The following is a 23,348-nucleotide window of genomic DNA, read 5'->3' on the forward strand; positions in this document are numbered from 1 at the left end:
TTGAACTGTTACCACTTTTGGAAATCTGGCATATTGTGAAGAATTTTGTTTGGCTAAAAACGTCGGGTAGGTGGAGGTGGCGATGATGGTGGGGCACGGTGGCGGAGGAGGGGATGGTGGGGAGGTTGAGGCAACAATGGCGGTGGTAGGGGGACAATGTTGGGGGACAGGTACAATTTTAGAGTGGTAAGATCATTATATAGCCTGATAATGATCCTACATTTGTAGAGTCGGATAGGCAAAATAACCTGTTACAACCCAAACGTGAATATCAGGAAACAAAACATGAATCATCTCACAAGCCGGTATATACTCAAATGGAGACATACACTAAACCTAGCTTCTCTGCCCTCCCACTTTCCATACACTCTCATCCCCTCTTATTTGTGCAGTCACGGTTAAGCCACATCCATATTTTATATTACTATTGCTTTTTGTCTTACTATCTCTATAAAAAAAAATCAAATGTTAACATGACTTAACCGTGACCAGGGAATGGAAGTGTATGGGAAGTGGGAGGGCAGAGAAGCCGGGTCCCACTAAAGAACTTCAATTACTATTTTGATTCTACTGCAATTCAAATCTTCAACATAAACAACTCACTTTTTTCTTGATGACATCAAACGGGAAGAACTATTCTTTTTATCACCACTGAGTACACGAGAAAATTGGCGCGGCGAGGGGAGGGGGGCAGTTACGATACATGAAGCGATACACGAGGTATACAAAACTAAAATCACCATGATTTGCAGTTTATTTTGTACTAGGATTGTACAGAAACATTACCAATTGCTGTCACATGAAATATACAAACAACATTTCCAATTACACAGAAATTCTTCCTGCCTATGGTGACTGGTGACAGATCACAAATACTCCGATAAATCTGCTTGGTTCTCCATATCCCACACAACAACTTTTCCATCCAATCCTGTAATGTCAAGGTCTTAGGGTTTGAGGTTGTAGATTATGGCGGGAAATAGGAGATTTCACAAGAAGTGATTGAAAAAGATTTCACAAGAAGTGATTGAAAATGAAATTTAACATGACTTGCTAACCTGATGTGCTGAAGCGCGTTACTTTAGAACTCCCTGGTTCTCCAAGTGGCACGATACAACTAGAGTTACCAGCAAAGTTTGTCATGAACTTAACTCCAAACATAGATAAGACATATAAAAACAGGCCCAAATTTGCTCTCAGTTATGTATTATTTAAATTGGAATTGGGGCTATTAGCCTAGGAATGACTAAAGAGAAACAACAGTGACGTACTTAATGCAGTTCTCATGGACGCCTCCTCGTGATCTTGAATGTTCATTTGTATCATTGTTCAATCCATGTTTCTGTTGGCCATATAGCTTTCCAAATGCTTCAGAAAACTGTAGGGGCAAAAAAAAAAGTAAGAAAACTCCATTCCAGCTGACATGGAGCAACTCTTTAACGCAAGATCCATTGCCACCCCATTCGGCACGTTTACCACCATAGAATGACAGCACTGGCAGGTTCATAAACACATACATATACAGCACGTAGAAAACCAGGTACTTACCTGTGAACCATATTTTGGACCTGAAGATGTTGTCTTTCTTTCCCCAAGAAATTTGATAAAATGCCTGCAGAGAAAAGAACAAAGCTATTACTTTGCATTCCCTTTTCAAAGGATAAAGCCATCAGGAAATGGAATTTACCATATTCCATGTAAATCTGCCGCAAAAACCATTGGATTGCAATCAAATCCCACACCTATAAGTAATCTTTCAGAAAGAAATAACACCTGAAAAGATAGTAATAAGTTAGTTGATTATATGTAGAGTAGATATTCAGAGTCTCAAAAAGTTAACAAGAGTGGATGCTGACCCACATCACGGAGAGGCAAATCACGGAATGCAACATTCTGAGCCAAAGGAGAAGGTCCCACATCATCAACGAAGTAAATCATAGAATTATGGCCTGCATAATGCCACAACCCGGAAACCAATTAGTGGAGAATGATACTGCCAACCTGGCAATTTGAGATACTGCCAATCAGCTATAAACATATGCTATGCCAAAAACTTCTTATCTTTGTAAAGAACATGCAGAAGGGAAATTTGTCTGACCTACATATGCTAAGGTACTGCCACTCGGTGACCACCTCACGCCAAATGACCAGGAAAATGAGAGATCAAGCTGAAGAATTTGCTGTTTCTCCAGAAAGAAAACCAAGTAAAGTTTGCTTCCACCCAAAAGGGAAAAACAAAATGAAAATTGTGTGAATGGATACCACTCAGTAACCTCTGCAAACCATGGTCTGATAATGGGTACTTAAAAAATTTACCACAAGGTATGAATTTACAATGTTTATAATGGGAAATAAAGTTGAAGGAAAGCAAAAAACAGAAATATATACTTTTTATAGGTCAGTGGCTACTTTTTTATTCTATATTTAGAACATTACTTCGTTTCTACATTTACCATTATGAACAACTATATAAAAGGAAAAACAAATCAAGTAGCAGCCAGAAGAGATTTTTTTGTTATATTTATATATTCGAATATAAATAGACACATTCAAGAAACTCATTTCTATATGGGAAGATATTGCACCTCTCCAAATTTTGAATCAGCAAATGGGCCTGTTCTTGATTCCCTGGGCAATTTTCATGAGCAATTACGATTATAATATAGGACAACTAACATAAGAATTAAATTAAATACAAATGACAGTTCTACAATTACATGTAACATACTTTGCGTCGACGACCTTAATAAAAGTGGAAAATATACGGCATTTTCCATCTGTAGATGCTGTTGCAAGAAGAATCTGTAACAAATGAGCAAAATGTGAACACGTAATCATGGTAAATGGACAATTACTCAGCATCAAAACTAACCGTTGACAATGAAATGGTTGCCAACAGTTCAGCAGAAAGCAGGTGTAAAGGCAAAGTTTACTCACATAAAGGAAAAGTGAGTAAGATAAATTGATTAAGCAGATAATCAAATTAAATACATCAATATGAGAAAACCATAATTAAAGTAGTTGAATTCTCAAAATACAGTTAAGTTTTTCAAACCTAACTCCTAGCTTAGGAGAAGACATTCAACTTCAGAAAATATCCAAGACTAAATAAAAGACTAACATCAACAACTCATTGACAATTATGAAACTGTGAACTCCCTCCTTTTTGGGTGGAGGAAGGCAACCCCAGGTGCACACAGATGACACAAACTCCAATGCACAGGAAGTGGGAACCAGTATTTTAGAAAATAATAACTTTCATGGAGAACAGGGTGGCCAGGGTCAAACTCAAAGTATATGCATGAAATTGCTTTCAAAGCGAATAAAAATCAGATACAAAATGTGATAATGGAAAAATACTCACATTATTGGGATGCCACGCAACACTTGTCACAGAAGAGTCATGCCTTTTTCTGATAAGTTTACTGACCCACCTGGAAAACAAAAATGTAAATATCAACCATTAACCAGAAAAACAGCAATGCGTATTAGAAGGTAAATCTACTCATTAAAATGTACCCAACAGATTGAGTCAAGCACTACAGTTTGAACAAAACCCAACAGAGAACTGCAAGTAACAGGCTAATTACCAGTTATTTTCTTGCTCATAGTAGCATATACAAACAGTTTTTGCCCCACTTCCAACAGCAAACTTATTTTCTGGTTAGAGAGAGGCATATGCATTAGATTTGCTTAACAATTTAAGTCTTAACACCGAAGGATATTCTACTTTTACATTAGCAATCAGGAAAAGAAGCACTTCATACCTCTTGGACTCCACTTAACACAAAGTGCAGCGCGATTTAGCCGAAGGATAACAAGGGTTGGTACCCACTCAGACCCTTCTAGATTCCAGACATAGCTAGATAGATTTGATAGCCCAGGAAACAGAATTAATCCGTCAATAAGTGAAACAAAACTAAAAAATATATCAAACCACAAAGGTACTTACGAATTCCGATCATGAGATGCAGTAACTATTTTGTTTGACCTTGCGCTCCAATCTATCCCAGATACAATTTGGTCATGCTGGGACATGATGAAAAACAATAAAAAGCTTTATTATTTGCATGCATTCTCTTTGTTAGAAAGCTAAGCGTGAATAAGCAATAATAAAATGAATCAACCACCAGTGCATCGACTGCATGATTGCAAAATTAATGAAGGGAAATATATCAATCAATGAGAAGTGGTAGTTAGTAGACCATAAATCCTTCCAACAAAGCTAAGAAAGCAAACATCAACGAAAAAGTTAAAATACAAAAAAGGTCAGCAATTACCAAATAGGCACAATGCTTCCACTAAGGACCCAAATAACGTCCTCTATGCCAAGAACCATGTCCTTACAAACATAACCTTGGATGAACAAAACAGACCACACATCCGAATTGAAAGAACAATTTTAAAGAGAAATGGAAAGGGAATCCATGTATCAATTCCCACAAATGTATACCTTTTTTTAGTTTCCCCCAGTGCTTTTCTACCTTTTAATTCCCTTTGAGTAACACTAGAAAACTCAGCGACCCAAAAGTTGCAAGTTCTACTTTCTCAGGAAGTTATCTTTCCTCGAATTCACATCACAGTTTCAGTGAAATATAATAGTACAATCTGATTTAGACAATTAAGTTTGCAATCTCATGAGTCTGAACAAGTACCTTCTGAAGAACATGCAGCTTCTCCCACTTGCCTTGCAACAGAGCATAGATGTGAACTTCATTGTTGTTCGGACAAAATGCCAGCACTGCAAGAAAATCGGAATTATCAAATTACAACACTGCGAATACAAAAATACATTGATCACAGCTAAAACCTATGCTCACAACCATCACAGTCTGAAGCACCATCAAAATTTCCCATTTTCCAGTGCCCAGAAACTAGACAATTATACCCATTGGGTCATTGATTACCAAAGTTCTTTAAAACGTTACCTTTTCAGATGCAAGCTATATGTATATGTACGTGTATATATACATATATAGTATAAGCAGAAAAGATAGAAGCTTCACAGCACAATAATTAACCCCAATCCTCTGTTTGTCTAAGTGCAAATAGAAAAATGGAACCAAAATCTTCACATTAGCTCAGGAACTATATTGTTTCCAAGCTCTAAGCTTTCCAATTTCCCAGCACGGACCCACAAACATAAAAGCATTAAAATACATAATTGCAGAAAGAAAAAAACAATTTGAAGAAACTAAATGCTTGTTTTCCTATTGTCTACCCCATATTTTCCGAGCAACCAAACAGAATAAGAAGAAGGATAGGAAAGAGTGGGAAACATTACTGGAGCGATCACGGCTCCAAGCATGGCAAGTAATGCATTGAGCGAACTTGTGAACTTCCACCGCCGCCATTTCTTTGATTCTATGTCAGCGGCAGAGAGAAAAAATCGAAGCTTTTTCTCCAAACTCCAAACCCGCAGCTGAAAATTCAATCTGGGTTCCAATCAATTGTTATCCAAGATTTGTGAATCGTACGGAAACAAAGAGGAAAGTGATTGTTTGAGTGTGAATTTGGGTAGAGATCTGAAAGCTTTGAAATCAGATCCAGGGCTTTATTCCTCTCTTCTTTCTCGCTCTTGTTGGAATTGGCGATGGAGATTACAGGCACGTGCTCGGCACGTGTTTGATAAATATAAATTGAGTTCAAATCTCACGTAAACAGGAAAGTAAGCTTTAATTTATGGAATCCTAGAGAAAATAGTTTCGGAGAAGAAAATGAGAGTTCGAAAATTATTTAGAGACATGCTTAGTATTTATATTTAAGACGTCATTTGTTGCTTGTTTTCAGTTTATCACATGATGATGAATTATTAAACTAAAATACTGGTATATTAACGTCTCAAGTATAAATAAGATGTTCTTCGTAGTGTCACCAAAAAATTAATAAATGAATAAAAGAATGGACCATGATTGCTTTGCTTATAATGGAAGATGTGTGAATCAAGTGATGATGGAATTGATAAACTATAATATTTTCTTGGTGTAACATGTTATCATGTTTAGACAGCTAACAATTTAATTTGGTATAAATCAATTGATGTTTATTTGTATTTAAAATTTATGTTAACAATTTAACAACATAATATATATCACGTCATAAAAAAAATGTTAAATAGTCAAAATGGTCACTGAGATTTGCATAACTCATCACTTTGGTCCCTAACATTTCAAATCAATAAAAATTGTCCATGAGATTATCCACCATCCATCATTTTGGTTTTTCCGTTAAAACTCCGTTAAGTGTCCCGGAGCTCTTGGCCGGAAGTTTGGGCAATTTTCAAAGCTTCGTAACTCAATCGTTTCTTAACTAAATTCGACCCATAATATATCAAAATGAAAATAGGAAAGTGTAGAATATGATTATACCTATTTAGAAACCCAATGGTTGCCAGAGATGGCTGGAAAATAGCCTCAAAGTTGACTGGTCCGAGAGAAAACTAGAAAACTCGTCAGAAACTGGGTAAACTTTAAACGTTCATAACTTCTTCAATACTCAACGAAATCAAGTGGTTCAAAAACGAAAATCACAGCCACTTTCGAACCGTTTTCCGGCCAAACCACGGTGAGTTAGCCATCTAAAAATGTACCATTCTCTTTGTCTCATCGAGAAGTATGATTTTTGTTTTTGAATCACTTGATTTCGTTGAGTATTGAAGAAGTTATGAACGTTTAAAGTTTACCTAGTTTCCAGCAAGTTTTCCAGTTTTTTTTGGGACCAGTAAACTTTGAGGTTATTTTCCGGCCATCTCTGGCAACCATTGGGCTTCCAAATAGTTATAATCTTATTATACACTTTCCTATCTTCATGTTGATATATTATGGGTTGAATTTGGTTAAGAAACGATTGAGTTACAAAGCTTTGAAAATTGCCCAAACTTCCAACCAAGAGCTCCGGGACACTTAACGGAGTTTTTAATGGAATGACTAAAATGATGGATGGTGAACAATCACAGGGACCACTTTGATTGATTTGAAATGTTAGGGACCAAAGTGATAAGTTATGCAAATCTCATGACCATTCTGGCTATTTACCCTTAAAAAAACATCAGTTTGTGTTGAAAGCATGTAGCGAAATACTTCCATCAGCCATGTGTATGTGAACTGAATAGTAAGTACTTCAAAGTTGAAAGTGAAATCACTAGTAAAAATAGATGTGGCCTTATATTATTTAAACGAAGTCAATGATCCAACTCTTAAGAGATTTGCTCTCTCTCTTCTGCTTCAATGCATGAACTAGAAGTATCAGTTTTCGAGCCGTTGGTTGACATGCTCTGAGTACAGCTTGGATATATTGCCTGAAGTGATTTCCGATGGCCCTGAACTTGGAATTGACGGCTGAAAACCCGGGATCCGAAAGCCGGTCTTGAACCGCCCTTCAGCCTTCAAGCATGCTCACTGTCACTACTTGGGTCATTGTAGGCCTAAGAGTGGGAGATGCATTGGTGCACAAGAGAGCAACGTTTAGCATCACCATGGGCTCTTCCGATGAGTATTCTGAACCCAAGGCTGGATCAACCAACTCCAATACACTCCCTCTCTCTTGCAGCACTTAGGCCTAAAGAGAAGCACGAAATTAAGACAGTAAGCATTACTCACGGTGCCAATTAATAGTTTAGCTTTTCGCAAGACATTCATTCACATATCGCTCTTGTATATTTTTTGGTAACTATTCTTCGTTTATATTTATATAGGCTAAAGTTTGATACGTTTGAACTAAAAATCTGTCAAAGATATCTACGTTGTAACGTCATTTCACTAATAAAATGATTATGATTTTGGCCCAAGCTAAAACACGCATGTAACTTTATTTTATAGCTAATGTCATGCACGAGTCCAAGGTCTATGACTATGTACCTGCTTTAAACCTACGTTTAATCTACTCTTATTTTCATCTAGATAGTTGATTCACCCAAATGATCAAGTCTAGGTCTTGTCTAACTTAAATGATTAAACAGGTTCTTGTAACATTCTTGTTCAATCATGCACTTTCATTGACTCTTATTGAAGTTTTTCTTTACATGACAATGTAACATTAGACTGAGACGACAAGTGACGGTGTATCCGTTTTATATAAGAAATCCTAATCAATTAACTTGATCATTGCAACAATTACCAAAGACTTAAAAACATATTAGTAATACAATTAGCATCAAACCACTTTTATTATATATGAATATACCAAGTAATTAATCAATATTTATTTTAATTTCGAATGAGCTCAGTGTACAGCAACTGGTTCCATGTGTCAGGAACTCCAGGGAGGCACCAATGGCTGCAGTCCATGCCAAGGTGTGCTCCATTGCCATATATAGATGGGTGACCGTCTTTCCTCAGCTGTGACAGCCCTGTCACGTTAAGCAAAAGCACTTGCTTCGACATGTCACCAAGCACTTTTTCCACAATCACTTCTGCTGGGTCTTTGCTTCTTGGGTATGCTACTACTAGTGGCTCTCTTTCTGCTGTGCAGTTCCTCCCATCTGGGTAACCCCAATGACTTGCACTAATGTTAATCACAAAATTAATACCATTCATTTATATTAGGAACAAGTTGATTAACACAGTACACAAGGTATCAAATTTTCATACAAGTATATTCGCCAAACGATGTATTTATATATGTTAACACCTTACTTGTTAAAAATATTAATTAAGATTCAGAGTGAACCTAGATTTGAGTAAATGATAGGTTGGCACAATGTTTGATGTACAATGAATAAAGTAACACTGGTGTGTGGAGCATTACTCTGTATATCAACCCGTCAATTATTGTTTAATTTTGAAGGGGATTCTGAATTTTAATATATTGTAAACAAAAGAGACTTGATACGCTTTTGATAGGAGGGAAGGTTTCCACCTTGTATAACTCAAAACTTAACAGTTTTAAACTTACTTCCAATGACTCAGTGAAATACTCTGGAAGAAGACTTTGGTTTTCTTAGTATCAACATTTTTGTCCACCCAACGAGCCCAAGTTTTCAAGGCTTTCTCATAAGCAACAAGACGATTCATATCTCGATGTAAAGTCTTTCCATCTTGAATAAAATCCCACCTGCATGCGATGCAAACAAAGATTAACAACCATATGCTTTTATGCATACTCTAGCCCTAATATTCCTCCTTATATACTGTAAATAAAGTGCTCTACCGCTAAAGTTATACGTCATCGATTCAAAAATGTAACGCAAGATATCACGAATGCATGAATTTAAACCACCAAAAGTGTGATTGTATCTTACGGTTGTTTCCTTCTAGCGTGGAGCCACCAATGCCAAGTGTTGAAGATCAAAACATCATATTCTTTCCATGATTTCCCATCCTTAAGGTCGATAGAGTCGAGTTTCAAAACCCTACCATATCTCTGTTGATCAATGTGAACCAGAAATGCATTGCGTGCTAGCATCAAAGAAACATTGTGACTCTGCAAATTCATATATAATTAATCAATTATTTAATTTAGCTACTAATTACTCCAGATTAAATGACTAAATTAAAGATTATTACCTTCGATGTGAACGTAGAGGTTCCGCCTATCCTCTTGATGGTATAACCGGACTGAGGTGAAGTTGCATGAATCATGCACGTGAGCGATTGCCATTGGTTCAAACTTAACGAGTCTCCAACAAACATGATGCGTTTATCTCTAAATCTCTCCAAGAAATCTTCACCATCAAACCTAATGCAATTCAAAACTAATTTAATCATATGCATATAGATATAGTTGATGAAAAGAAATCAAATGTAACGAGCACTTAACCCTGCACCGAGAATCATAATTTGAAACTTTCTTTCTCCTTTATCTTACATACGTACGTTGGTAAATTGCATGAATAGGGTTGCCATCGATATTTGAGATAGAGTTCGTCGGCTCGACCATTTTTCTGGCAATCGAAGGCATGATCTAAGAAGTGGCAAAGACTTGAATCGTAAAGAGGGTAAGAATTAGGGTCATAAACCCATCTTCCTTGGTAAATATCACACTTCTTCAACCTGTAAATGCTTTGCTTCCCGCATACAATTTGGTTTTCTAAAATTATTGGTAGCACTAGAAGTGCAATGGCAATGCCAAATGCACCCATATGGAATTCAAGAATTGCTATAAAAAAAATTAAATAAACTGAAGAATTAATGGAGGATGGGGAGAACCAGAAGATCGATTGAATTATTTGGATTTTTTAAGGCAGTGTGGTCTGGATTTAAATAGATAAACAAGAAATAATGGTAAAGAAAAAGATTGGTGGGTTTGTTAATTTAAAGATGTAGTTGATGGGAGAGTTTTCTGTGTCTTAAATTATGGAAAATAATTGAAAATTAAAGAATTTAATTTAAATTTAATTTTTCTTAATGAATGATTGAACTCGAAATCAATGGAGGTTTTGGGACCAAAATTTTGGAACGTGTAGAGAGTGGTGGGGGGAGTTATAAAACTGTCACTGCCTTCCACAATTTTCTTAAGAGATATATTTAAGCTTAATTAATGGAGGGTTAATAAGTTGATGAAGCCATAACAAAGAGCATCAAGTCATGGATTCATGGCTAATGTGATTGCTGGCTTGACGTGGTTTGCATGTTGTGCATCAGTATCTGTGTTATCCTTTCTCTGGCTCAATTTTGATTTTGGGGAAAGATTTGGAGGGGTGTCCGACCACGTCATTTGCAAGAAACTTTTAACGAAAATATGTGCCTACATATTTTAGTATTGACCCGATCTCGCACTGATTCTACCTAAAGTAAGAGTTGTTCTAGTCAGTCAATCGGATCATACCAAAAATTTGAGATTAGATATTCAAAGTTCTTTGTGTGTGTGACCTACTCAATTTTCTTTTAGAAATTCTTTTCTTTATGACACATTTTTTTAAAAGATCAAGTTTTTTTTTTAACAAAAAAAGAAAAAGAAAAAGTTGTCCTCGAGAAGGAAATTCGAACTTAGGTGAGAAAAATAAACTACTTTAATTAACTTAATTACACCCATAGTTTAGTTTTCAAACCCTCAACTTTGTTAATTATAATCGTGAGTTTAAAGTTTTCTTTCTAAGGGATGATTCAACTCTTGCTAATGAGTAGCACGCTAGCCTTCTTGCATCTAAATTCATATTCTTCTTCCGTAAATTCGAGTAGTTTAAAATATTTATTTGTCAATAACGAAATATCATTGAAAGAAAACAAATTTGACGGAAACTAATTCAAAGAGGACAGAAAAGAGACAAAATTAAACAGAGATGGATGGAAAACCTAACATCAAGGAAAATTTTGACAAAGTCAAACGAGTCATTTTGTCAAAAGCTAAAGTGAAAAGCAAATGTTACAGCTGAATGCTCATGCTTCTGAAAAGAATCAAACTGCTCTTTTATACAAAGCTGAACAAGTTTCCATACTTTTGATGCTCTGGGAGATCATATGGATTTTCCATTACATGATCAACAACAACAAAGCCTTATCCCGCTAAGTGGTATGAGGATTCGTGGAAGAGTAGCTTCCTGTATTTCTCGTACCTCCTTTTTGCACATACAAACGCAGACACTATGTAGATCGTTACATGCTAGGCCATCACTCCAATGGTTAGTTTAATTACCATCTGCAACGAATCCCAAAAACAGATAATTGAGAACAGATACGTTAATCGAATATCCAGTCAATAATGTAATTGATGTGTTATTGATTCAGTTTCGACTTCAGTTACAAGACACAACTAGGAAAAGCAGATACGGTTATAGAAAAAGCACTCAGCATGTCTTTTAACCGTGTATTTCCACATATACTGGCTGATATCGCTTGTGCGCGCTACGTATTCAGTATACAAATACGATAAAAAAAAGGCAAGGCTTGATTTGACACAATTGAAACTCGATGAGTCATGTGCAGGTTGTGTTAATTTCGATCAATTGTGTGCCAGAAATTAGGAGCATGGCACAAATTAAACCAAAAAGAGATCCGTATGTTTGTTTAGGCCAGTGTATGCCCCTTCATATGAAGATGACTTGTCACGAGTGTGTTCGAAAAAATGTAATAACTAAATAAGTTTCTTGTGACTCACCATCTGAAGGATCGACGTGTACAAAAAAACTGGCGGCAACTATGAGATAGCACAGAATAAGCATCAAGCCTTTAAAGTAGTTTGACGTCCCTTCCTACAAGGATGAAGGCAACGAATCTCATATCGAGCAAAGTTGAAAGTAAAAAAGAAAAACGCAACTAAGAAACACGGTCATATTATACAATTGAAAAGAAACAAAATAAAAGGAATGAAAGTAAGAAGGCACGATTCATCTTGGATTATGTAATAGGAAGACTCGACGGGGACCAAATAAGTTAATAGTTAAGATTAGAGAAACTCTTAATGGTTCAAAGGAAGACAAACGAGGAAAGGATCACAAACCTGCAACATAAATGCCACGACTAACACTGTAATAAAAAGTGTGGCAGTCTCAAACAGTTGAAAATTCAAGTCCATTGGCTGTCCCATGATCCACCCAACAACTACGCAGAAGGGTATCTACAATTGTCAAGAACACAAATTATTAGCCTATTTTCCGTTCTGAAATGTAATCAACTCAAGAGAAAGTATAACAAGCAAGTCCAACAGAGGTTTGCGATGGTTCATAGACATTGTATCACATGCCAAAGTTCTGCAGTGAGTACTCATTAGTCAGCTGTTCAAGTCCTTACCACAAACATGGATATTTGTGTAGATGATCCAATTGCAACTCCGAGTGTGATATCCTAAAGAAAGGTTAATTCCGTCAATAACATAAAACGGAGTCTGTAAATTGACGTTCAGAAATCTTCAATTCAAAGCACTCACAAGCTTGTCCTTCATGGCAAACATGATAGCACTTGCATGCTCTGCAGCATTTCCTACAATTGGTAGTAGTATAACACTGATAAATGCCACAGGCATGTTGAATGAGTCAGACGCTCCCTGGAGAAACAGTAAATACATTAACTTATCAAATAGTTACACAAAACCAAGGCCAAATTACCCAGTAAAACAAGAATGAAAAATGTGCTTCACAATCAGACACAGAAAACGGAAGTGAAAAAGGTCAGCACAATATCAGTTCAGAAACTATGCACCTGGAGCACAGTGGGCTAATACATGAAGCAAGTGTTACCTGGATAGCATCCACAAGGTATCCAGACAAAACGGACACCCAGACAGTTAAAACAGCAAGCCAGCCAATTGCTTCCCAATGAGTTATCTCGGGAGCCTCTTCCTCATCGGATTCATCTTCACCCCTGACTCCTTCCTGAAACAATTTCCAAAGAGAAATTAAACAACTAAATGGAGTTGGGTCAGATAATGTTCCCAAGAGCCATTCCATGTATTAGCTTTATATTTTCAATAGAAAGCTGAAGGAACTAGTAATCACTCTTCTTATGGAAATAAAAAATCATAACAAAATTAACAAGATAATTCCCTTAAATATGAATTGTTTTAATATAAAAAACTGAAGCTTATTCAAGATTTAAAAAATGCAAAGAATTCATCATTTTTGATAAACTTTAACTTCAGCAGCTAACACAGAAATGCACAATGTTCAAAATAGAAAAACAATGACTTTCTAGATCCTTTGAAAAATTTAAGCAAAATTGACTGACCTCCTCAATGGGATTATAAAGATTACGATGACTTCTAAGTTGAAAGAAAAGGTAGCTCGCATATGCCACTAGCATTACACAGCTGCTAAATCTTGAAAGAGATAACTCTGACTTCCCAAAGTGGATCTCTGAGCGCGTAAAATGAAGCACAGCCGGAAACATTAACCCCATGACAGCCATCAACAGCAATCCTGAATTCACGAGGGCTGCAGACTGTTGCAAAAGTAACCACATTTGGATGTAAATGTCATGACACCAAGATGAACGAATGTCAAAGAGCCCACAGAGCAGAAAATTTCAGGGTTCAAAAACAAGATTTGAAGATCTATGATTCTACCTTGTTGAAAACCTGAATTTTTTGGTAATGAATGATTCCACCAGTGAAGAAGGCACATCCGAGCACTAAAAGCATGTTGGACAAGATTGATCCTAATAAAGATTGCTGAACAACCCTTATCATTCCGTTCTTTAATGCATATATTGATATAATCATTTCTGTGGCATTTCCAAATGTGGCATTTAACAGACCCCCAACTGCAATCCAACAACGAGCTCACTTGAGACATAACCAAAAACAGATGCACAAAGGTACAAGATTTTTTGAATAAGTAAGTAGGTTACCTACATTCTTAATTTGAAAACAAGAGGAACTACCTATCCATTTTCATAACCAACAAAAAAAAATGCATCAAGTGAAACAAAAAAGAACGGGTAATCCGACACTGGGAATCTGTGATAAATTTTAAAGATTATCTGAATCACTATTTATAACAACTAAATCACTATTTATAACAACTAAAACATCTTTCAGGATGTCCAGTAAACACTCTAGTAAGCAAACATTGTAATCAATCAATGGTACCAAAACTTCATTAGACTAATTGATATGATCAAAGTACCGTACAAAAACAGTTTACTTCGTACAAGCCATTCAACCAGACACATGATCATAGAGATTAACTAGTAAACAGGTAGGAAGGTAAGAGAAGCAACTGATGCTGTTAGGGGATTTAAATCCCATAATGTTAAGTCGAGATCTAAACACCTGGAGAAATGCATGTTCACGTTCCAATAACCAGAAAAAGATAGCTTGCATAGTTTACCAGGAACCAACTCTGTTAGTTCCTATACAGTCTAAGTCTAATCGATGAGATACACAATTATTCTAGGGAAGAAGTTAATCTATCGAGGATAACTAAAAAAATCATAAAATATACTTGTCAACTGTCAGGTGATTCAAGGGAAAATATACTTCTATGAAAAAAGCCCATATTACCAATACCATCCACTAATATATACTTATTGAGCATGACCATCGATCAGAACAGTACTTTACTGCAGCAGCAGAGCCAGGAATCGAAACTAGGATGGTGGTAACCTTAGAAAATTGGGTTCTTTCATCAAAATTATATATTCAGACAAAAATTCTTCGAAATCCAAAACCAGTTAGCAGTATGAATATCGCTACAAATATTTATGAAAATGATACAAAAATTCAGGCTACCATCAGTTGGCAGGGTAAAAATTATACCTGTTGGTCCAGTGTAGAAAGCAAGTTGCCTGCACCACAACAATGGCAAACTCAAGAATTAGCCTTAGACGAAATTAAGAGAACTTACTGCTATACAAAACTTGACAGTCTAGCACTTACTCAGTGGCATATCCTAGACGCTCTGCTAAAGGTACGATGCCCACTAAGCTGAAGAAGAATACCCATCCCTAACGTATACAAAGTAAGTGTCAACAGATTAGGGGTGAAGTCAATTTAAATTATTGAAAGGATGTGCAAAAAAAGAAACCATGTTGGAACACCTTGCCACATAAGATAAGGCTACATTACAAGGTTGTAATGTCAAGTTCCAACAGAAAATAAAGACATGGAAACCGCTAAATTTTGATTAGTTGCAGGTAGCTAAGACTATTTCTCTTCTGCACTTCCCTGCTTACTAAACTCTTCTACATTCTTCTCCTAACTAAATGAAGGGGTCACTAAAAATGAAATAGGGATATATACATACATGCTTTCCAGTAATATAATGTAGCAAAATCGCCAAAGGACCAAAGGGTAGCAACATATTGATCTTTGCTTTAAATAAGACTATATAAATACTCCTCGGAACTCTTATCCACATATGTCTTGAAACCCATGACTTCGCCAAATCTGCTCGTGACCGCAAATGAATCATCTCAAAGTCCAAGGCCTCTACTTTACTGGTGGCTGCTGATGAGCTAAAAGGTATATCTTCATCAGATTCAAGGTCTGTCTTCCCATTTATAGAAACCATCTGCAAGTACAAATTATCAACCAATTAAGAAGGGGGCAGAACACGGAATCACGATTACACCAAAGCAGGGCACTGTATTCACACACACCAAAAGCTACATTTACCCATTTGGTTAAGAAACTTGGAGGACAACAACGCACACCAAGCTAAAAATTATCAAAAACCAGTAAATGTCTGGTGACCCCATTAGAGATCACTCCCAAAAGGAAGAAACTTCATTGGTTTTCCCTAAAACTGCTGATTATATCTTCATTTTTTTCCACTTTTTCATCTTTTCAGAGCTATGGCCTGCAATCTGAAAGAAAAATTAATGACTGCATTCAAACAACCCAGTTTTTCCACCTAAGACTGCTTAAATGACTGCTTTCAAACAACCACTTCAATCACATACCAAATAAAGCTGAGTAAAATTAATTAGGCAGTGTTTGGAAGTTGAAACAAATGAAGAATCAGCACAGATGGCATGGAGTGCAAGCCATCTACTTACAGATCAGCCACAACATCAAGTGGCACCAACCCACTTGAAAAGAAACCATTTTTACAAACAAATACAGCAAAACAAACAGAGAAACAACCGTATTACCTCAAACCCAGAAGCCAAAATGGATTGATTTGATCAAATGGATCACCTTCTCCTCCCTCTTTGCCTCTTTCAGAGAGAGAGAGAGAGAGAGAGAGAGTTGGGTTTGAGTGGAGCCCAGCACTCTGGGTCTGTTGAATGTTAGAAAAGAAAGAAGAGAGATGGAGTCAAGAGTGGAGGAGGAGATGGAGTTCGATGCCGGCACCCGGCAAATGATTTTATGACAAACGAGAATTATTATACACTAAGAAGGAAAGTTCTGCGAAGTAGGGAGTCCTCATTGATTTATTCCAAGTTTGATTTCTTAATTGTTTTTCCATTTTTAAATAATTTATTTCTTAATCTGACACACGTTACGTTAGAACCAAAATATTATGCGCTACATGTTGGTCCAACGTGGATAACAAATAAAGAATTTTTTTTTTTTTTTTTTTTTTTTTTTCTCCCTCAAGAAATCTACTCCAAAATTTCAGAAAAATGATTTTTGCACTCTTTTCACCAGGAGAGTACGCAGGTTGATATAAGAGCATCTCAAATCACGTTGTCTATTTTTTTGTTAAGGCTAGAAAGCTAAGAGCTCCTCTAAATATTCCTACTCCAATCTCACTTTTTAATTCATGGAGTTTATAATAAATATGATTTACTTCACGAATTATTAAAAAGGTAGTAATTCATGCAACGAGCTCCTTTATCCCTCCTTTGGTTTAGGAGCTCACAACAATTTGGACCATCCTAGCGATAGGGAGTGTGATTCGAGATGAAATTTTCCAAATTTTCTAAAATTTTAATTAAGAAGTTTATTTAAGGAGCCCATTGAAAATGATTTAACAAGAACAGTTGTCTAACAATATAAGTCTAGCAAATCTGCATTTATCCTTACATTTTAAGGTGGTGTTTTTTTATTGTATAAAAAGTGCAAATAATCTTTATTCTTAAGCAGAACATATAAAGTAAGGAACTTGCACTTCAAGTGATTAAGATTAATAATTTATACTTTTGAAATGCAAGGTTCGTCTCCACATCCCCTACTATCGTTGTATCACGGGAAAAACCATATAATGTCGCTCTATAAACTAAACAACTCATAGAATCCCTCGCATTACTCGACTTTTAGAAAGTTTTTGGGATTGGTACTAAGATTAGATCAAGCCTTTAAATTGATATTTTTTTTCCGTTTTCTTGGTTAATTGGTGACAATTTTGCGTAGTGTTTCTACATCTTTGAGGGTGAGATTAGGCTTTTGCCTTTAAATGATCTTTTAACCAAAGTGGTCCTTAAGATTGACATTACTTCTCACTTTGTTCCTTGAGATTTGAAATCGATAGAAACAGTCATTGAGTTTGTCTAGCATCAATCATTTTAGTCATTCCATACAAAAAATTGTTAAATAAGGACAAAAAATGAAAATTTTTGATTTGACAAACATTATGGGTACTTTTGTCATTTTATCATTATTTAATGACGATTTTTTATGGAATGATCAAAATGATTGATAATGAACAAACTCAAAGTCCACGATTTCAAATCTTAGAGAACAAAGTGATGAGTTATGTTAATCTCAAAAACCATTTTAGCTAAAAAAATCTTTTTAAATTGAAGCTATTTTGTGGAATTGACTATGTGGTTTTAGTGAAAAGGTATCATGTCACGGTTCTAATCCATCCTACTTTATTAGGCCCCTTCATAAGCTTCATCTCTTATAACATTTTCCACTGTAACGAAGTTTATGCATAACAAAGAAAATTGATTATTTTTATTATTTTCATGATCGTATTTTGTGTGCTATTATAAATCGTGTCATGTTTACTTATTTAAAAATAAAAAAAATCGTAAATAAAAAAAGTCATGAATAAAAAAGAGATCGACTACTCCTCTCTTAAATCCTAATCAATCTAAATTTTTTCGAGTACCGACGGACTGTAACTTTGTAGCCGCATATTTTAGAAAGACAAAAGTAAAGACAAAAAGAAGCAGGTACTGCTCAATTACCTCTCCACGTTTTTTCATGTATGGAAAATATGTTTTGTCATAATATCATAAGATGGTACAAAACACAAACGTGAATATTAAGAAAGCTTATTTACATCATAAATTAGCGCTTTTCAAAACTTAACTTTGGTCTCATTTTGTTTTATGTAATTCAAAACGTGTTTCGAGAGGTGCTGATGTATGATGTAAATAAGACAGAACTTGTAATTTATGTATAAATATAAGTTACATAACTTATTTTATTGTGGATTCACAATTCATCATGTCTATTTCTGTCCTCGCACATTTGGCACAACAAACAAAGGACTGGACTCAAGTCCATATTACTTGTTCACAACCTGTCACATTCGTCAAAAGTTATGTTAATAGCCATGTCATTGCTAAATGTACAAATCCAATTAAACAATAGTTTATACTTTGCCAATGTTTAAAAATTTCAAATTTTGAAGAAAAAAAATAACCAAGAAAAAGCTACTCTCACCATCATCACCAGCTCCTCGCTGATACCAAAACTCCCAGACTCCACTCCAATCATCAATTTTGTTTAATTTGATATCTATTATAAAATCAAATTTGTAACATATGATTTCTACTACCTTCATAACCTACCATCAATGGCTCAACTCCATAGCCACCCGTAGCAACATTATTGTCCGTCAACGCATATGGATCTTATCTCTATTATAGAGATGATACAAATGATGGTAAAAATAGGTGATAAAAGTAGCATTTTTTATTTCTTTGCAGAACCAAACCATTTTGATCGGTGGTGGAAGTGTCAATGTCGATTGGTTTTATGTTGCTTTCAGTGTTGCTTTGTTTTCAGTTTATGTCTTTCGTTTGTGATGCTTTTATTCCACTTAAATTCTTTTATATGTGTTGTCCCGTAAATGAAGAAGCATGCTCATCGTTTTGCTTTCGAAATAGCGCTGCACAAGACTAGTAGCCAAACAATCAGAATGTGATCAAGCATCCATATGAAATTCCAAGCTCCTATCAAACCCATGAATCTGAGCCTTATTAGATCATGAGATCACATTATGATAGTTTGTTTGGGTACGAGGACATAAGAATTCAGTCATGTGATGTTAGTGATAGAAATTTGAATTAGATCATGTGATGTGATGTCAATATGTAGTTTGTGCTAAAGTTTGTTGGGTTCATCTGTCTGAAATTTTAACAGTTGGTTTGGCTACGAGGATATTTTTTATTAGATCATGTGATGCCTATCTATAGTTTCCCGAAGCGGCCTGGAGATTCAAGCAAAGAGTACGTAGCTCAAGTGGTTAAGAGTATTTATCTTTATACTCAATGTTTTAGGTTTGATTTCCTTTGTCTTAATATTGCTTGGATATGATTATTTAGTATTATGATCTAGTGAAATTCCTCTTCTCTTGAAGTGAAAAGTTTTAGTTTCGATTTTTGCTAGAGGCGAATTCGAACCAAATTAACATGGTTAGCCCATTGTGAGGTTTAACCCACTCTCCTACCTTGTTTAGACCAAATGCAATAAGCTTTGTACCCTCAAAGCATCTCCAATCATAAGGCTAAAATAAAGATTGGGGAGAAAATTTAGTTTAGGCTAGATTTCGGCCAAAAAAATGAGCCAGAGATAAGTGAGTGGCCCATCGCATGAATGCGCCTCAATTTTGCCCACGCACAACAGTTGGACGTGCGCCACGTTATTCAGCCGCTTGTGACAAGCCCAACGACTCTTTTATTTTATCATACGTCTGTAAAGATTGGGGTATTAGTTGATCCAATAGTCCAAATTCATTTTTTTTTAATCAAATTTATAGTTACATTAAATCGAAAGTCTAAGATCGAATATGAACAAATCTAACGGTAAAAAAAAAGATCTAACGGCCCAAAATTAAATTCAATGACTAAAACAATTGAAAAATTATTTAAAATTAAAATTCACCCAAAAACTCACCTATGTATTTCTTCAAACATCCGTACAAATATCACTTTCCTTGTGCAATTCTTCCATTTTTTCTTTCTACCCACTTCCAAAACTATTTCTTCATGCGTTTCATGTGTAGAAAGGATTTTCCATGTTGTTACATGACTTTTCATGTTCCATCTTTTTCCATGACTTTCATGGGGTAGTTTCAGTCATTTTTCATTATTTTATGGAATTTAAATACTTTTAGGTTAAGACGTTAATAAAAAATTAGGATATTCTACATAAATTATATTTTTTTTAAATTACTGAAAAAAAAAATTATGCTAAAATCATTCATTAACAATCACGGTATGTGTTCTTTTGCAGAAAAAAAGGTTTTAGCCCTCCCCACCTCCTATGGCGGTGCGCAAATTTGGTTACACATCTCTTGTATTTGAAGCAATTCATTCACATGGGTTGTGTTTTCATTAAAAGCTTGAAGCTTTCTTTATGGAGGTAAGTGAACGGGAGAAGAGAGAGGCGACGATGACCAAGAGAAAGGTAAGGGGTTGAGGCATCTAAATGCGTTAAAATATAAATAATTCCCAACTATTCAATTTTTTAGTGAACAGCCAAAGCCAATTGATCTCTAGGATCCTCACAGAAAGGATCAAGAGAGGATCTTGGTACGTTGAAGTGGAGGTGGTACTAAAAGTGGGAGAGGCAGGGTTGAATTGGATAGGTTTGGTGGGGCTATGAGCTATCTAATGGGAATCCAAAAGTGAATACATAGGTTAGTAATATGTGTTTGGGGCATGACAATTGGAAAAGCAACCAAGTGGGAAGAGGGGATGTTGGCATGTCTACATTTGGTTACAGTTTTTCCAATGTTTGGCACGTACCTTTATTGTCTACAAGTAAATATTGATATGATTATGTCAGTTTTGTTAAAGGGAAAATTGTACAAACACTATGTATACAAACCATTAGGGTTGTGCGTAGATACCACTTATATACTTCAAATTTGCCAAAATACCACTTAAACTTGTATTTTAGTATGAATGTATCACCTCCATTATCATTCCTAAAAAACGTAGTCAAAACATATCATCTTAAATCCATTTGAGCCATTTTTCAAAGGCGTTTTTGACACATAAAGATCTCTAGATGATTTAGAATAAGAATTCAGTTCAGTAAAGGTCATGGACCTATCTTTTGCCTCCTCAAAGGCAAATCATACCCAACGAAATTCTGTTTTTGAAATATCCATTTTGTTAACTAGACTCTGGTTTTGGAATGGTGGTCTTTTCGTAATTAGCAGGGTTTGAAAACAATCATAAACATTCAACCCTTCAATGTAACCCAAGTAATGGGCAAGGGTGGAGAAACATGTTGCAACTAGAATATGTTCGTAGTTTGATTCCTACTAGTCATTTTGAGTAAAAGGAGCACTTATCTTTTGCTCCTCTTCTTGGTAGTCGAGTACGCAAACCCCTGTTCCTCATGGCTTACTCTTAAGATTGACCGCGTAAACTTAGTCTTTCTATTCTTATTCAAAACCCACCCCAGATTAATCAACAAATGAGCATCGGTGGAGGCAGGTTCGGGATAATCCATTCAACCTTGTTCTTTTCTTTTTCTGAATTTTCCTCTTTCCTTGGAACTCCCTCATGAAACATTTCCAGAGACTCAAGTCTTATTTCCTCTTCTTCTGGAAACATTTCTCCTTTGAGCGGCATTTCCTCCTCTTCTTTCGTTTCGGTGGAACTTCCTCTCTAGGTTCTTTCTTGTAGCCTTATCCCTTTTTTGAATTCTTCTTCCGGATCACCTTTTGAAAAGCTGGAACGTAGGGGTCATGATGATCCAATGGGAGGGATCTTCCTCACAAAGCCAAAGAGTAGTATATTGTGAAGACAACTGTTTACTTAACTCTTCTTTCTCTTTGTTTTTCATTCCAAATTGAAACGGTATTGACATATAATAAATCAATAGTTTTATATTTAACTAGGAAAATGACTTTGATTGAATGACTATTCATCTATTGTATTTTCAAAAGTTCTATGAAAAAGGGCAGTTCGACTTGATGTTGTTTAATGAGTTAGAATACAAAGTGTAGGCTAAGTAAATTAATGGACAATCATGGTCCTTTTGAAAATAACAAAATAAAACAAAACAAATTTGGTACTCAATTCTCATATTCACAATATATATATATATATATATATATATATATGAAACCCGAAAAAAGCTTTATGAGACGAATAAACCATCATTGTAATTTCTCGTACCAATCACGAAAAGTCACAAGTAATTGTATCTTTTTTTCCTCCACATCCAGAGAGCATTTGTGGATGTACCCGTCCGCTTAAACCCCACTTTTTCTTCTGTTTTTTTTCCAACGAAACCAACTTGGATAAGGTGAATTAATGGATCCATCCTTTTCCAAGGAATCTAGGAATTTCATGATCGTAACTATTCATCGTATATCGTGCAATCAGTTTTCATTAGGTATTATTTATATTTAATTTTAAATTTTAAAATAATTTCTTACCGTAAAATATATAATGAACAATCTCAATCACAAAATAGCTAATATTCCCAGAAAAAGAATCGGATGAGAATCCTTTAACCCAAAATAATATACACAACCTCACTCATAATAGTCATGTGGGTTCCACTTTTATCCATTCTATAAAGGTTTACCCATGCAAGACTGCAAAAGAGAGCCTACACACACAGAAAAATTGTACGGAAACACCACAGAGAGAGAGAGAGAGAGAGAGAGTGATGATGGGGTTGCAACTTTAGGCTTTGCCTTTTTCCATTTGGATTGGATATTGCGTGCTGCACTGTCGTAAAAACCCAAGATTCGTTCATACACAAAATTAACACGTCATCAAAATCATCCAAACGAAAAGGGGAAAGGGATTCTCTTCAGATCCCTTCCACCTAATTCCTCTTATTAAATAATTCAAACTCTTAAAATTTGATTCAACAGCTAAAGTTAT

The 23,348-nt window shown here is 35.6% G+C and overlaps 3 protein-coding genes across 5 annotated transcripts; all 3 read right to left on the reverse strand.

Moving 5' to 3' along the window:
• Nucleotides 1-723: 723 nt before the first annotated feature.
• Nucleotides 724-5,654, reverse strand: LOC126610279 (actin-related protein 2/3 complex subunit 1A-like). 2 transcript variants are annotated; one of them, XM_050278292.1, is made up of 15 exons: nt 5,285-5,648; nt 4,656-4,741; nt 3,953-4,029; nt 3,768-3,862; nt 3,591-3,660; nt 3,365-3,434; nt 2,729-2,802; nt 2,586-2,628; nt 2,099-2,180; nt 1,861-1,949; nt 1,688-1,773; nt 1,549-1,612; nt 1,272-1,378; nt 1,059-1,117; nt 724-931 (listed from the first exon to the last, which is right to left on the reverse strand). In XM_050278292.1, the coding sequence occupies exons 1-15, from the start codon at nt 5,352-5,354 to the stop codon at nt 867-869; spliced, it is 1,137 nt and encodes a 378-aa protein (XP_050134249.1). In that variant the 5' UTR covers nt 5,355-5,648; the 3' UTR covers nt 724-866. The 2 variants fall into 2 exon arrangements, with proteins under 2 accessions (XP_050134249.1, XP_050134250.1); XM_050278293.1 differs by lacking the exon at nt 724-931 and having other exon boundaries at nt 1,070-1,146; nt 5,285-5,654.
• A 2,479-nt stretch (nt 5,655-8,133) lies between these two features.
• LOC126610280 (protein trichome birefringence-like 43) lies at nt 8,134-10,194 on the reverse strand. Its single transcript, XM_050278294.1, has 5 exons — nt 9,813-10,194; nt 9,504-9,675; nt 9,239-9,420; nt 8,893-9,051; nt 8,134-8,502 (listed from the first exon to the last, which is right to left on the reverse strand). The coding sequence occupies exons 1-5, from the start codon at nt 10,076-10,078 to the stop codon at nt 8,205-8,207; spliced, it is 1,077 nt and encodes a 358-aa protein (XP_050134251.1). The 5' UTR covers nt 10,079-10,194; the 3' UTR covers nt 8,134-8,204.
• A 1,014-nt stretch (nt 10,195-11,208) lies between these two features.
• Nucleotides 11,209-16,726, reverse strand: LOC126610278 (vacuolar cation/proton exchanger 2-like). Of its 2 annotated transcripts, none has more exons than XM_050278289.1 (12): nt 16,467-16,726; nt 15,617-15,883; nt 15,250-15,317; nt 15,130-15,158; nt 13,936-14,132; nt 13,599-13,811; nt 13,112-13,246; nt 12,802-12,918; nt 12,666-12,719; nt 12,376-12,492; nt 12,034-12,127; nt 11,209-11,574 (listed from the first exon to the last, which is right to left on the reverse strand). In XM_050278289.1, the coding sequence occupies exons 2-12, from the start codon at nt 15,881-15,883 to the stop codon at nt 11,564-11,566; spliced, it is 1,302 nt and encodes a 433-aa protein (XP_050134246.1). In that variant the 5' UTR covers nt 16,467-16,726; the 3' UTR covers nt 11,209-11,563. The 2 variants fall into 2 exon arrangements, with proteins under 2 accessions (XP_050134246.1, XP_050134247.1); XM_050278290.1 differs by lacking the exon at nt 16,467-16,726 and adding an exon at nt 15,988-16,126.
• Nucleotides 16,727-23,348: the final 6,622 nt, after the last annotated feature.

The sequence above is a fragment of the Malus sylvestris genome, chromosome 17 (assembly GCF_916048215.2).
Source record: "Malus sylvestris chromosome 17, drMalSylv7.2, whole genome shotgun sequence".
Classification (NCBI taxonomy): Eukaryota; Viridiplantae; Streptophyta; class Magnoliopsida; order Rosales; family Rosaceae; genus Malus; species Malus sylvestris.

Coding starts and splice junctions, on each gene's coding strand:
- LOC126610278 (XM_050278289.1), bottom strand. CDS start 15,883: ATGGTTTCTATAAATGGGAAGACAGACCTTGAATCTGATGAAGATATA. Junction 14,133..15,129: donor TTTCTACACTGGACCAACAG/GTATAATTTTTA, acceptor GTTGGATTGCAG/TTGGGGGTCTGTTAAATGCC. Junction 13,247..13,598: donor TTTATAATCCCATTGAGGAG/GTCAGTCAATTT, acceptor AAATTGTTTCAG/GAAGGAGTCAGGGGTGAAGA.
- LOC126610279 (XM_050278292.1), bottom strand. CDS start 5,354: ATGGCGGCGGTGGAAGTTCACAAGTTCGCTCAATGCATTACTTGCCAT. Junction 3,435..3,590: donor TATGAGCAAGAAAATAACTG/GTAATTAGCCTG, acceptor TTTGTTTTCCAG/GTGGGTCAGTAAACTTATCA. Junction 2,629..2,728: donor ATTAAGGTCGTCGACGCAAA/GTATGTTACATG, acceptor AAAATTGCCCAG/GGAATCAAGAACAGGCCCAT.
- LOC126610280 (XM_050278294.1), bottom strand. CDS start 10,078: ATGGGTGCATTTGGCATTGCCATTGCACTTCTAGTGCTACCAATAATT. Junction 9,421..9,503: donor CCTCTACGTTCACATCGAAG/GTAATAATCTTT, acceptor ATGAATTTGCAG/AGTCACAATGTTTCTTTGAT. Junction 9,052..9,238: donor CACGCTAGAAGGAAACAACC/GTAAGATACAAT, acceptor CATCGCATGCAG/GTGGGATTTTATTCAAGATG.